A 15,225-nucleotide genomic window follows, 5' to 3' on the forward strand; every position below is an offset into this window, starting at 1 on the left:
CCTCGCAGGGCGCGGAGGGAGCGCGTTTTCGCCAGGGGCTGCGGCAGCGGCGGTGGCAGTGGCACTCCTCAGGGTGTATTTTCCCGTCTCTGATCACTGCGCTGCCAGCGAGGCTTTAAGTATGTCCCCACGAGCTTTTCTGCCCCGGTTTCCTTAGTACCTCGATGCGGGGGGTGAGGCGCCCCCTCCACCCCGCCATCTTGCCCACCCCCGCGCCATCTTAGCCTCAGGGGTGCCACTCAGGACTGTGCTGGACTTAGTCACCTGCCTTGCCCACGGCTGTGGTGTCAGGAGGCCTGCTGAGCGCCCACTGAGGAATGCAGCGTGAAGCAGTACAACACTTATCATTACAAATACTTCGCTTATTGCTGTATTGACCTTGGCTACTGGGCAGCTTCACGTGCCGCTGGGCCAGCAGTACCTGTCAGGGTCATCACCTCACTCTGTCACAGGAGTTACGTGCCACTATTGCCTCACCTACCAGGAAGCATGGAGGGCAAAACCTTGGCAGTCATCTCTGAGGCAGGAGCTAACTAAATCAAGCCTTGCTTGTCATGAAGACACAGAGCTCCCCTTCCTGCGAATAATCTTTAGCACACGTGATGGACTGTATGGGATAGATGAGATGATGCGTTTGCGCAGACCAAAGCTCACTGTAGGTCATATTAACTGCTATAAAAGCAAGGGCTTGAAGCAGGGAAGGGACTTTGGCTACGCAAGTGCCAAGTGCCCTTCTTGAGTGGGAGCGCTTGCTCCCAGCAACACGGAGCATCTGTCAGCCCTGCCACTCAGCCCAGCCTTCAGAGACATTAAATGGGATTAAGTCAAACAGCCTAATCCGATAGCTTCCATAAAGAAGACGATGTTTTAAATAACTGTGTTTGCACTACTTCGCCCCAGTTTGTGCATGTCGCATGGCAATGACAATTGAGAGAAGCTCAATAAAAGCTTTGGAGAAGACTGTGATGGCGTACAGAGGGACTGCCTGGTACAGGACTGTTTTCACTTACAAGGACATTATTTATTATTTTTTTTATATCCATTTTGGCTTAAATGACATCTGAAAGATGGGGGAAACCTGAGTTCTGGTCTTTGCTATGATGGCTGATGATTCCTTTTATTAATTAATCAGCTATATAATCTAGAACTGCACAAAGACTACTTGCAGCACACACCAGAGTCAGTGACTCAGGGTCCATTTTGTGTGCTGTCTGCGTGGACCAGCAACTGCGGAAACCTGTGATGCTCAGTGGTGTAGCTTGCACAGGGAGGTAAAGGGATGCCCCAGCGTTACCAATTAAAATAGCTTCTAAACATTTATATGAAAGATCAACTTTAAAGGAAAAAGTTTCTCAGGGATATCACCCTACACCACAAAATAAGAGATGGAATTCTAGAAAGGGATGGCTTTAAAAACAACTTCTATTTTTCAGGTGTAGCAGTGCCCTTCTCCTACAGCACACCAGCTATTTTGGGTCCCATTCTTAAGTACTTAGCTTGTTCTATCTATATATATATCTGAGATGTGCATCTGTATATATAGCTGGGGCACCAAAGACATGCTTCAAGATTTCAGTCCAAAGGCCAAGAGTAAGTTAGACTTACTGCAGTACTCAGCACTTAACCTCCTTTTTGGTTTCAACTCCTTCCTGATTGAAGCTGTAGGCCATTATATGGATCTTGAAGTAGATTACCTACCGTGGAGACTTTATCCACAGAGAAATGTCACTTGTTACTTTTTGTCTGTGTCTTCCACAATGTCAGCCAGGAAAATAATTGTACAGCCTTTAAATTTGTTTTGCTCAATTAAGAAGATCAGTGTCCTTGTGTCTTTTATATAAGACATGCAAGTATATGCTGGTTTTGGCTGGGATAGAGTTATTTTTCTTCATAGTAGCTAGTATGGGGCTATATTTTGGATTTGTGCTGAAAACAGTGTGGATAATAGGGGGATGTTTTTGTTACTGCTGAGTAGTGCTCACCCAGAGCCAAGGCCTTTTTGGCCTTTGATAAAAACTGTTCTTATCTCAACTCATAAGTTTTCTCACTTTTACTCTTCTAATTCTCTCCCCCCATCCTACTGGGGGGAGTGAGTGAGTGGCTGTGCAATGATTAGTTGCTGGCTGGGGTTAAACAGCAAAAGGGTACAAATTTGGAATTTTGACTATTGTCTCAAGTTGGCCTTAATTCTTGGCCTTTCACTACAGAAGCACTGTTAATTGAAAGGAAGGACTAGTTTCTGCTCAGCCTTTGCAGCAAGTTAGTTCATACCCTGTCTTTACTGTTACCAGTAAAACTGGCGGAGACAATAAAGCATAAGATTAATGCAGTGCTTTACCCAGCAAACAGCAATGCAGCTACTGAGTAAGACATGCAGCTGCATTTAGCCCCGCAGATCAGAAATGTCCCAGTATGTGGCTAACCGATGATTAGAGTGGGAGGAGAGGGAAAGGGTAAGGCAAGTTACTGTTTACACCAAGGCCCATGACAACTAAGTTGAGAACATAACTTGAAGTCACAAGATATTTTGCCCTAATCCTAATAACTGAGCCAGGCAGACTGGCTGTAGCACTAACAGATGGATGTTAAGACTCTGGGTTGACTGAGACCATCAGGCCCAGATTTGATAATAGGCTCAATGGCAAGAAAAAAAAGTCTACAAGGCAGGTGTAAGGATGATTTCTCAGGTTGCTCTTCTGTGGAGTTTCCTGAATTCCAAGGAGAAATAAGTCTTATGAGAGGCAAACAGGATTGCTACTTCTCCCCACCAAACTATTTGGCTTCAAATTCACAGAGGCAAAACAGACTGTTGAAACTTCTGAGAGAAAACGATAAATCACTGAACTCCCCAGCTGCACCAGTCTGCAGTGCCTAGCTACTTGATCACCTCAGCAAATTCTTAATGCACACTCCCCTCAGCACTAATGGTCTGTCTTTCTGTGGGTAGGAAATAAAGTTTGACCCACTGTGTCAAACACAATGAGAAGCTGTTTGCAGAGTGGTGCTCTTGGTCATAAATAGTTTGTATTGGTTCCTTGGTGAGAAAAAGACTTGGCTAGTCCATCACTAACATTTTCCTTGTCACAGCCAAGCTGGAAGAGAAACGGTATGACAGTTACCTATGCTGCCTTACTACCTGAAACTTTACATCCCTTGATGTTTAACATTGATGATCCTTTTGATTATTGTCTCTGGTAACGTCCATATGGCTCAGTTTTTATGGTAAACTGCATAAACAGCTTCAGAGCTAAAATCCTAGGTCTTAGGTTACTGCTACAAATCCTGGCCTTTCTAAGCCCTTCCTAAACAGAAATATGAGACACTTAACCATAAAGTATGAGACAGCTAAGGCTGTGGCTAGATGCTTACTGTGGAAACTCTGCTATTCTAGCCCTCACAAGGTGGTTTGTTTGCTGCTGAAGATTTGTACTCGCACGGTATTGAGGAGGACAGAGTATTCTGAGGTCCCTCTTACATTTCAGGGCAAGGCCCCCCCGCCGCCCCCCCCCCGCCCCCCCATCCATCCATCACCTCTAGCCATTTCTGGGATGTATTTAAGACAACCTCCTGACCCTATCCAAGACCTTCACTACTTGTTAGGTTCAGGACAATCTGCTAAACAACTTCTGTTGTGGTATCCATAACCTGCAGTCATGCCAGCATCCTCTTCAGCTAGTGATTTTTGACCTCTGATCTGTGCATTTTATAGGACTGCGCTGACAAAATGTCAGAGACAATCAGCTATAAATTCTCCTTCTATCGACCATGCTAGTAGTTACTGACTAGAACACCATCTGTAGACCAAACAGTTTGGTTCACCCTAAATCTTGGCAGAAGTATTGAACGGAACTGGATTTGCCGGTTGACATTAGGGGCTGCGATCCTGCCTAGGTTTAAGATGTGCCATCTCTGAAGACTATTCAACCTAAAATTTACTAAAAAAAAAAAAAAAAAAAAAAAGGTGCTGGAAAAGTGCTGGGAATCAAAGGAAAGACCAAGAAAACAAAATGTTTTCCAGGACAAAACTTGATTTGATTTCTTGCTGTAATAAAATGGAGAAAAAGATGCATTAGCACCTCAAGCTTTTATCTTGCAAGGAGTTATAGGTTGCATGTTAATGTAATGAACTTCCACTCATGGAATTACTTTTGGCAAGTGATGCATTTCAGTATAACATAAAAGCATAAGAAGGAAATAAATTTGCACCAGCAGTTCAGCAGCCTAGGTGCAGAACTGGAAAGAACTTGCTGCTACTAACTTTTTTGTGTCTTAGAGACACTGAAGCTACATGTGTAAGATCCTTGCCCAGAAGCCCTGGTAGAGCTTTAAAGCATTATTTTCATTCATGACTCTGTGTCTTGAACAGAATTGTCATTCATCCCACACAGATCTTTAATATGAGCAAATATTAACAGATACAAACTTGATACAGGCTTTTAAATTAGCTTTAGGTATAAAGATATACATAAACATACAGAAAAAGAGTCTAAGGGAGAAGCTAACTGCCAAGAACTTTTCATTGCATTATTCTTAAAAAAACAAATAGCAAATCCTTTTGAAACTGCCACCATTACTACTGGTTATCTAGCAGTTGTTTGCTTTCAGCCCAGGTCTAAATCCATGATTGCTTTGCATGATCCTCGTCATGAACCCTCTGAGAGAACGTGAGACAGAGGCAGTAATAGAAGTCTACCACGTAAGCCTTTCTGGTATTAGTAATTATGAAAGAAAGGGACAATAAGGGATCGGCTTACTTTGTTCATTGATCATCTTGTAATGAAATGAAAGACAGTTTTCAGAAGTACTTGAGAGTCCATCCTGATACCCTAGCTACTCAGCACATCTTTCGGATAGGAGGAAGGTAGTGGTAGAAGCTGAGTGGCCTCATTGGTCTGGCAGTTGGACTAGATGATCATTGCAGGTCTCTCCCAACTGGAACTATTCAGTTCTGTTCTGTTCCATTTGTCTGAAACGTGGGTAAGTGTGGGGACCACGCAGTGAAGAAGATTATTAGCATGTTTTTATTATAGGATTATTCAATACAAACTCTGTTACATTGGACACTGTTACAACACTTGACCTACCTCCAGAATTCTGGGTTCAAGTGCCTCACGGAAGCCACCTGCAACATGCAGACTCCAGCTCCTTGCAAGCTCTCTTCTACTAACTGAAACAGCAACTTCTAGTATGTATCTTGCTTTTGAATCTTCAGGCAACTCATGAAACAGTTTCTGGGCAGGAGAATAAGTCTTGTTTTCAGTTTCACATGAAGCGGTGAACAAGACATCAGCTTGGGCAACTTAAGAACTAAAGGCATGGGAGGGCTCAAGAACTGAAGAAGGTCAAGCAAATGCAAGTGCAATGTACTCCATCAGCTAGTATATGAAGAAGTCTGTATTGCTGTTGCCTGCAATGTACCTATTAAGGTTAAAAAAAAATATGCCCCAGTCCTTTCTTGCAAAAATTATGACTCACTTCTCGAATTGTAACCTATAGTTACAAAAATCAGATGCAGTGACATGCTTTGGCCTTGCACTGTGCATGTGTGGACAACTTTACGTGTTAGAAAAAATCCTTCCCTGTAAGCCATCAGTGATTAAGAAATTACCTCTTTGATCTGCCTTGCTCCCTCCTTCCCCGCTCTCCTTTTCTTGCTGGCATATCCAAATCAGTCAGCTCCCACCTCCTTCTAATCTGCCTTCTTACTAGCAGGAGAAAAATTGAGAGCACGAAGATCAAACGACGGGTCTGCGTTGCGCAGCCGGGCAGGCCCTAGCTGGAGCCGACGGCAGGGAAGGCCGGCTCAGCCTTTCCTGAACTGTGCCGGGACATGCTCTGTTGGGAAGATGAAGGCAGCGGGCTCATGCCGACGTGGTGAGGCAAAAGAGCATGCCCAGAGTGCGAAGGCTCCACCGGGAATTTCGGTGCTGAGCTCCCAGCCCCGACCGAGTGTGCTCGGACAAAGCGGTCTGTGAAACCCAGAGGCACTGCTGTGTGCCCGAGGGACCAGCCTGGTGCCAAGTCTCTGCTCTAGAGGCACTAAAAGCAGAGCGGAGCGGTTCTGTGTGCCGGCAACAACTTTTTCCCCACGCTTTGCTCTTGGAGCTTGCTGCAGTCGTTTCAGCCGGAATCACAAGCAAAGCAGAAGTTGCAGGAGGCAGGAGCCCGCCGCGCTCTGCCACCAGAACTGAAAACCAGCAGCGGGACCGGGCTGGGCGCGGGGACACCTGAGCGCCGGGGCTGCGAGGGGGGAAGGCCCGGCCCACCCCGTCCTGAGACCCCCGGGCCGGGTCCCGCGGGCAGCCGTGGCCGAGGCTGCCCCGGCCGGGAGAGGGTCTGTCAGCCCGGGGCCGGGCGGGGGCTGCCCGCCCTCCCCCACCCGTTGCCTCCTCCGGGACGGGGCCGAGCCCGTGTGCGTGGCGGCTCCCCCCGGGAGGGACCGGGGCCGTCCCCGTGTGCGTGGCGGCTCCCCGGGGCGGGGGCCGGGGCGGGGCGGAGAGCGCGGCGCTGCCCGGGCCGCCGGCGCCGCCGCCCTCCCTCCATCCCGCCCTCCCTCGCCCGCTCCCGCTGCTCACGCTCCGCGCACGACGGCGGCGGCGTCCCGCCATGTCGGCCGCCAAGCACCGGGGCCCTAAGGGGGGCAGCCCGCCCGCCGCCGCCGCCGCCACCAACGAGAGGGGCGCGCAGGCCGGCGGCGCCGAGGAGGCGGCGGCGAAGAAGTCGGCGGCGGCGGCGCACGGCCGGGGCGGCAGGGCCGCCGCGGGGGCCGGGGGGGGCCGCTCCGGCGCTGGCCCCCGCCGCGGCTGGGCGCTGCTGCTGGGCGCCGCGGTAGTGCTGGGCGCCGCGCTGCCCGCCGGCTGGTACGTGCGGCAGCTGCGGGAGGAGGTCGGGCGCAGCGCCCGGGAGAGAGAGGCCTCCGGCCGGCAGCGGCAGGAGCTGGCCGCCACCCTGGACGCCGTGGTGCAGAAGGTAGCGCGGCGCCGGGCACCGCCGGGGGCGGGCGGGGTGACCCGCAGGGCCGCTCCGCGGTGGCGGCGCCGGCAGCGGGCGGGAGGGCGAGCAGGGGCGCGGGGACCGTCAGGGACTCGGCATTGCTTGGGGGGGCGGGGGCCAACAATTGCTTGGGGAGTAATGGGGGGTGTTAACCCCTTTAAATAAGCAGCCGCGCAGCTCTCGGATAGCCCGGCTTGCGGGAAAGCAAGCGCGTCCCATTGCCGCCTGCCGCCTCTCGCTCCGTGAATGATGCTTCCGCGGCGTTACAGGGACAAACCGAGCCTGGGCCGCGCTTTGCCGCGCGCCTGCAGACGTGGCCACGGTAAAGCGAGAAATCCCTGGCAGGGAGCGCCGAGCGGGGCCGGGCGGGGCGGGGCGGGGCGGACCCCGGGACAGCCGGCAGCGGCGGCCGCAGCCGCTCCTTGCCTGGTTCGCTCTTCCAGGGCTTGGGCGCGAAGCCATTTTATGTAATGCAGTCAGCACGCTTACGTGTTGGCAGCAGTGCAGACCTGCAGTTTCGAGAGCTTGCTGGCGGTAATTTTACGTCTTCGACTCCCGCAAATCTTTTCAAACCGAGTGTGGCCGGTGGGCTGCTCTTTGTCGACACGTCGAGTGGTCAGATGTGCGTGCAGAGGGAGTTGGTGTGGCAGCACATCTGGAATGTGGCAGCAACCTGCCTCAACATCCCCGTGTGCTCTAAAAACCGAAACGTGCCAGCTTCAGCAAACAGCAAAGACCGTGCCAGAAACGGTGATCCTGCCGTGTGCTGCCCTCCACATTCCTGCTGCTGCCTCCGGCCAAGGGAACGAGAGTGTCCACAGCAGTCCAGGATCGCAGAAGAGCTGTGAAGTTGTTGGCAAAGGGTGTAGCTCAAGTGAAGTGAAAGAAATGCTAATTTTCCTCATTTTTTTCACTCTGGCCTTATTAGCCCCTGAGCTAGAGTTTCAGAAACAGCACTGTCCATCTGGATATGGCTTAGAGTACCTAAACCCTTTAAAAATGACATCTGTGAGGCATATCATCAACATAATCAAGTTCCTGTCTAGGGTATAGGTAAATAGGTTGGAAAGCAGTATGTAAAGTTACAACTGAGTCGTATCAAAGGAAAGGAAATTCTTGTCTCAGCTTGACGGCTTTCTGCACAGCGTGCCATGCAGATTCCCTGTATTCCCTGCAAGCTCGGGCCCAGGCCAGCAGTGGGGGGACAGGATGGTGGGATGTGCGCTGGCAGAGATCCTCTGGCTGTTCTGTGGTGATCCCAGAAGCGCGGCAGCCTGCACACGTGGAGTTTGTAGGATCAGTCTCGGTGTTTCCCCTCCCTTACAACAAAGAAGAAAAAGAAAACTCACATGAGAGGGGAAAGGGGTTGTAAAATCCAGGGCTATCGTGTTGTTTCTGAACCTGATTTTAAGTCCTGGGGGGTTTTATTCACTGATGGCTGGGGCATGATTTGAACTAGCAAGAGTTGTGTTTTTTTCCTAGTTTTTAAGGCATTTTTACAGACTCTTTGTAGGAAAGAAGAAATTGCAGTCACAGGGCATGCAGGACCTAAATTTACAATAGAGGAGTATAGAACCCAGGTGTATGAGCAATGTATAAGCCCTTCCAAGCATAGGTATGGGTACAATTTGCTGTCTCCCATCTCCATGTCATTGCAGAAAATCCTAAGCAGGTGTTATGTATTCTAGGATACAGGTATATAACAGAAGTTTATAAACAGTTGGTTTCAAGGAGAACTGAAACTTTATTTGCGTATAGCAGATGGCTGATGTTAGACATAAAGTAGTGCAAGAATGGAAGGTGGGGGAAAGAGATCACACATAGTTTCGGTGTAACCCTTGAAAGCTTTGCTTGCTGTGGTTTGTGTTGTCTTTACGAAGAATATACTTGAGGAAGAGGAGACCAGGCTGTATTTCATTGCTTTATGGAAGTGCAGGGTCCTGCATGGTACTTACAGAGGGCCATCAGCGCAGGCTGCTGTGCGGAACTGGCTTTGCCCTTCAGTCTTTTACTGCAGAGAGCTCCTGTCAGGAGTGTGTGTTATATAAGCTCATCTGCTTCACACATCAGCAATAGGAAGAGAAAGGAGATGATACGTAAGTTTGGTCTTTAATATAGAACGATCCTCAGAGAGGCCAAAGTTGTTCCGTGGTTAAACACAAGATAGCATGACCACTTAGAGAAGACATAGTTGTTAGCAATAGATATATTTTTATGTGCTATTTATGATGGTAAACCTTTCAAGGGCAATGGTTTCAAACCTTGCCAGCCATGAACACTGAACAGGCAAACTTGCACGTAGGTGCACACACAAACCAACTGTGTAGTGAATATGAACTACTACTTTGAAGTTGTGAATTTTACCCTTGTTGTGCAAGGGTTTTGCTTTGGGCCCCAGTGGCACTTGGTTAGGACAGATCAGACTAGAAGCTGGTCTAATTTGAAGACCCCAGTCCATTTTTATTATGTCACAACTCTCTGGTCTTCAAGTGGCTGGCCTAGCTGGAAGTATAGGAAAATAGCTTCAAGTTAACATCATAGGCATTGCCTGAATGCAGTGGAGGAGCAGGTGTAAGGTACTTCCACTGCAGAGGGGTGGGATCTATCTCTGTCAAACATAGCAGCAGAGACCTGGCCCTTTGCACACTTCTCCTAGCCATTTCTGATGCCTTTTCATAGACTAACAATTGAAGATGCTTAGTTGCAAATACAAATTTGGTGATTTGGTTGGAATGTGTCAAAGAAAATACATTTTCATAAGAGGGGGAGAAGAACTTCCCTGTATATGTCTTCTAGATTTCCGAAGTCTGTTTATAGCGATACAGAAAAAGCTGTCTGTGTGGAGAAAATCAGAGTGAATAACAGCTAAGATGTAATGAAAATGGGATTGGTAAGTCAGTATCATGGCTGGTGCCCTGCTGCAATATGTATGGCAGTATCACCTGCTTCCTCCCCACCCTTTAGCTCATTTCTAGTTTCGTATGTGAACACTAGAGAGTACAAGTATAGGGGACATAAAGTCATTACAAACCTTTTTACAGAAGGGGGAAAAAATAAGTCATCTTTATGAGCATTCTTAAAACTGTGGGGATCTATTGAGGCAAGAGTAAGTCTCATGGCCAAACTCTGCAATCCTTACACAGTGTAGACTTCCGCGAAGACCAGGGAGGATTTGGCCAGGATTTAGTCTTACAAAAATACATATGAATAACTGAATTTCTAGTCAGTAAGTCTGTTAGGTCTTTTGAAAATAATTTCTAGGCTTAGAGTCTGACTGGGAACTGGTAGAGCCTCCTTCAGTTAAAAAGAAAAGAAGCTCTGTATATTTCTTTCTAAGAACATATAAAATATACTTCCTTCTATTTATAAAATAAAACCACCCCTCCAGCTGTATATCTAATCATTAAACATGGTAACCCATGTGGCATGACTGATTAATGTACCACTCAGACACAAGGAGTAGCGTGAGGGAAGGCAAGATGCATTACTCAGCACTTGCCATCCTGCCAAAGCCTTGAGGTATTTTCTACGTGATGGATTCCTGTTGCAGCTAGTGGGAGTGCTTACACTGCTTTACAAAGTTTAAAAAAACACAACCCCCCCCCACACAGAGCCTTCTTCACAGTCCTGAGACTGATACTCTGCTTGGCCTCAAAATTAAGTAATGCGTGCTTCCCTGGCCTGGATCTTACCTTTAAATGCAAGAGTAAATGAATGTGGCAGCCACTCACCCCTTGACCTTTTCGCTCTTGCTACAGCTAAACCCAACTGTAAAGACAGTTTTTGTACTTGGGAAGCTTAATAGCATACCTGATCCAGTGGTAACAGCTTTCTGCATTAACCTGAGACAGATGCAAGTCAGTACCCTTGGCAGCTGCTATGGCTTTGTTCGCTGCCTGAGTACATACATGTACCCCTGTTCACTAAGAGCATGTGGGTGTTCTCATGCGTGAATAATGAGGTACTAAGTATTTAAAGCCTTAAAGCATTTCTATGTTTTTTATCTTAAAAAGTAGTTAAGAAGAAAGCTGTGTCTCCATTGGTGTCTAAGAGCAGCAAAGTGTCATGATTACAGCTCCCATTCCCCAGCCATTCCCAGCTCCCCTTTCCCCCTAATTTTTCCCATTACTCTTTCTTGTCTCCTGTGAACTTCTTTCATGTTCAGGAATTGGCTTTGGGTCTTACTGCCTGCTGTAGTCTAATCCCAGCTTTTCTGTATTCAGAAACTGATGCCAGATGTTCTTTAGGGTTTTTTTTACCCATCCCTTTCCTCCTTCATGGACTTGTGGCCTGTATGACCAGCAGTCGTATAGGGGGGAAATGGCTCAGGGGTCTGGATGCAAACTCTGGAGATCTGAGTTTGATTTTCACTTCCATGGATTTTCTGGATCATCTGTGGCAGGTCAGTGAGGCCAAGGATCCTCAGCAGAAGATGGATGTATCTATAGAGCTGTAAGGCTCTAGATGCTGGGCTTTTTGTGCCTCCTGTATCTGTATGTCATAGGGTCACCTCAGGTGTGGAGCATGAAGGATTGCAGGGTGACCAGATAATTTCATATGGTTACAAGAGCCATAAGGATTTTAGCCACAAAAGGTGAGGATGTAGGTAAGGATGAAGTTTTAAGTATTAAACATGTGGATTTCTGTTTTAGGTGCGTTCCCTTCAAGCCACATTTGGAGAATTTGAATCCATGATGAAAATTACTCAGCAGAAGCAGGAGGTTACCGAGAAGGCTGTTAAACAAGGGGAGAGTGAAATAAACAGGATCAGTGAAGTGCTTCAGAAGCTGCAAAATGAAATTTTGAAAGACTTGTCTGATGGCATCCACATGGTGAAGGATGCAAGGGAACGAGACTTCACATCTCTGGAAAACACAGTGGAAGAGAGACTAACAGAGCTAACCAAGTCTATAAACGATAACATTGCTGTATTCACTGAAGTCCAGCAAAGGAGCCAAGATGAAATCAACAGTATGAAAGCAAAGGTTGATTCACTGGAAGAGGCAGATGTCTATAAACATGAAATTAAGGTGCTAAAAGATGCTTTTGATGAGATGCAAGCATCCATGAAAACCAAAGAAAAGGACATAGAGACCTTGAAGAGTACAATAGACTCCATGGAGTCTGATGTGTATACTGAAGTGAAAGAGCTAGTCAACCTCAAACAAGAACATGAGAAATTCAAAGAGGCTGCAGATACTGAACACCTTTCATTAAAAGCTTTACAAGAGAAAGTTCTGAGAGCTGAGGATTCTATCATGCAGCTCCCTAGTGACATTAAAAGACTCGATGAAGATTTACTGCAAGTTAAAGCTGACCTCAACAAATGGGAAGAAAATGAACTCTTCAGAAAAGCGTTAGAAACTTTTGGGAAGAACAGTGAAGGACTGGAGTCTCGATTGAGGCACATGGAAGACAGCCTGGAATCTCTAACTTCTGTTGCTGCTGAAAACAGTGAAAAGTTGCAATCTTTCCTTTCGAAGGAGGCAGAGTATGAGAATAAGCTCAGCACCCTAGAGCAAAGCGTTACTGCTTTTCAGGGAATCTCAGATATGGACATAACTTCAGTCACAGACATTCTGAAAAATCTTGGTGAATCACAGACTTCGTTGTACAATGACGTGGAAAACTTGAGGAGAAGCATCAGTGACCTGCCATCTGCTGGTGCTCTTCAGGATGTCCAGAAGCAAATTAGTACTTTGTTAGATCAAGGGAGTCTTCAAACGGGTCAAGGACATTCTCAAGGCTATCTTGAAAAATTTTCTTCTGTGGAAGGCTCTGTAGATGAACTGAGATCTTCTGTCAGCCAGGTTGATTCCGATTTGAAAATGATAAGAACTGCAGTGGATAGTTTAGTTTCCTACTCAGTGAAAATTGAAAATAATGAGAACAGCTTGGAATCTGTGAAGAGCTCAATAGATGACCTGAGGAATGATCTGGAAAGGTTGTTTGTGAAAGTAGAAAAAATACATGAAAAAGTTTAGGCAGCGGTGCTCCTTGTGCAAATAATGGATTAAGGAGAATGGCTTTTGTATGCCCAGTTTTTTACTCTTTTTAAAAGCAATTTGATACCTCCAAAGAGAATAAGAATACTTTAATAATAGAGACAGTTCTGCTTATTTCCTTTATTTCTCTTTTGTGTAGTGTTTTTTTGGTGGTTTTGTGTTTGTTTGTTTTAAATTGTTTTAAGAAGACATGAGTTTAGTTGGGGGTTGAGTTTCTAAGGGCTCGTCTTCTCTATTAAAAAGTTGTACCGCTGTAACTGTGGTGGTATAACTAAGGCACTACAGCCTTGTTAGCATGGGCACATATTTAATGGCATGAAGGTGTTTCACACTATGACACTAGATAGCCCACACGGAAGGGCTACAGCTGTTCTGGTACAAAAAACATACTGCTGTACACACTGAGAATTTTACTGGTATGTTTTAGTTTAGGAAACAAATGAACAAAACTACATCCCTATCTTGAACTGGTTTGACCAGTAAGTTTGTAAACTTAAGTGTGGACCGGGTTTGAAGCAACTCATCCGTTTCTGCAGTTTGGGACTCAGCCATGGAGTCAGTTTACCAGGCATCAGCTGAGGTGTAGTGTATTTCGTGAGTCCTTAATCTGTACCACAGAGCTAACAAGGGGCTAGCTGCACCCCCCGAAAGGAAGGTTTGAGGTAAGTGGCATTGCTTGGGGCTAAGACCTGAGAGAGGTGTTCTGCTACATGGCTGGAGAGATTCATTCTTTCTGGTCACAGCTGCCTTTGCCAGTATCCCGAGCTGCTGGTGCAGAAGATCAGTGCTTAGAAGGGACACCTGAAGGATGGGATTGATTTCAAGAGGCTACAGTAATATTTGTGTTGTATTTTTGGACTGTTTACATGATGAAGTTGTGTCTTTCCTGGAAAGGCCTAATTTGTCTGTGATACAGGATTTTCTGTAAAAACGACAACGAATTTGAATGAGGAAGGAGAAGGACTAAAACCGTACCTCTTGTGTTCCATGTGTAGCAAGCATGCTGATGGTAATAGTACACTCCAAAACACACAAGGGGGAAAACCACCATGAAATCAGCAGAATTGCTTCTAAGATGTATACATTTCCAAGTTTTCACACAGGTGACAGTGACCTGAAGTCTTGTTACATATTCAGGACTTGGTGCCTGATTCTTCTCACCATTGTTGTCACTGGGTGTCTGCCTGGGGCATTGGTAGCAAAGGATCCTTCTAGGAACTGGCTGAGAGTGAGGAAAAAGTACCATAATTCTCTAGATTTTCATTTTAAAACCACTTTCTCATGGAACTTTCTTGGTTTTCTGTCTTTTTGGAAAGGATTTCTAATATCCCTCCTTTTCAAGCTTACTTTTGAACTTTATCCAAAGATCTGGTAAAGGAGTCTGCACACAGGTAGCTTGCAAATAGGTTATGGACATCATGCCCACCTCAGCCTGCACTAGCCAGATCCTTGGCTATGTTAGAAGAAGAATTCCTAAAAACAGCACCTCCCAGAAGTGGTGTGCTTGTGGGAACAGCACAGATGAAAAGGAGTTCTCCTAGGTAAATAAGATCCCAAACCATGTCTAGTGTTGTACCCACTGTAAGCAGGGAAGAATTGCTGGCAAAGAAAGAGGGACCCACGGCATTAAGGTCACTGTTGTCACTGTTGGAACTGCACTGTTCTTTGTTGACTTCTCAAATTTTGAACAATGTTGTTTAGGTTACTGTGAAATGAACTGTATGGCTTATTTGCGGTATTTTTAATACATAATAAACATTTGGAATATTCTTTGCACCTTTTTCTGATTGCTGCTTACTTGACGTTGCATTTCCTGGGGTGCTGCCAGTGGGGTAGAGGAAGGGCCTTGGGGGAAGGACCAGCTGTAACCCAGCCCTGCACTTGGGCTCAGCCTTCGCAGGGGAACATGGAGGCACTCCTTCCTGTGGCAGTTACGGACCAACTCTTGAAAATAGGATTTGAGTCGGGTCAATGCAGCTGTGCTGACACCAGGCTCAGGAGTCCAAGACGATAGTTGTGAGGTGTGAAATACTTCATTTATGTAATGAATGAATGCTATGTCAGACACTGCCAGCAATGCCTTGGTAAGACTTTCTCAATGCCTAAAGCACGCAGAACAGAAATAATGTACAGTATGAACCTACATAATCTTTCCAAAGTGGCTGCTGCTTTTGCATAGCTTTGAATGCTGGATTTCAAGGCCCATAAACTGATACTATCTTCATGA

General features: G+C 46.6%; 1 protein-coding gene across 1 annotated transcript; it reads left to right on the forward strand.

The window, feature by feature from the left end:
- The first annotated feature begins 6,486 nt into the window (after positions 1-6,486).
- CKAP4 (cytoskeleton associated protein 4) lies at positions 6,487-14,774 on the forward strand. The gene is made up of 2 exons (XM_056341043.1): positions 6,487-6,969; positions 11,646-14,774. The coding sequence occupies exons 1-2, from the start codon at positions 6,607-6,609 to the stop codon at positions 12,975-12,977; spliced, it is 1,695 nt and encodes a 564-aa protein (XP_056197018.1). The 5' UTR covers positions 6,487-6,606; the 3' UTR covers positions 12,978-14,774.
- Positions 14,775-15,225: the final 451 nt, after the last annotated feature.

The sequence above is a fragment of the Falco biarmicus genome, chromosome 5, assembly GCF_023638135.1.
Source record: "Falco biarmicus isolate bFalBia1 chromosome 5, bFalBia1.pri, whole genome shotgun sequence".
Classification (NCBI taxonomy): domain Eukaryota; kingdom Metazoa; phylum Chordata; class Aves; order Falconiformes; family Falconidae; genus Falco; species Falco biarmicus.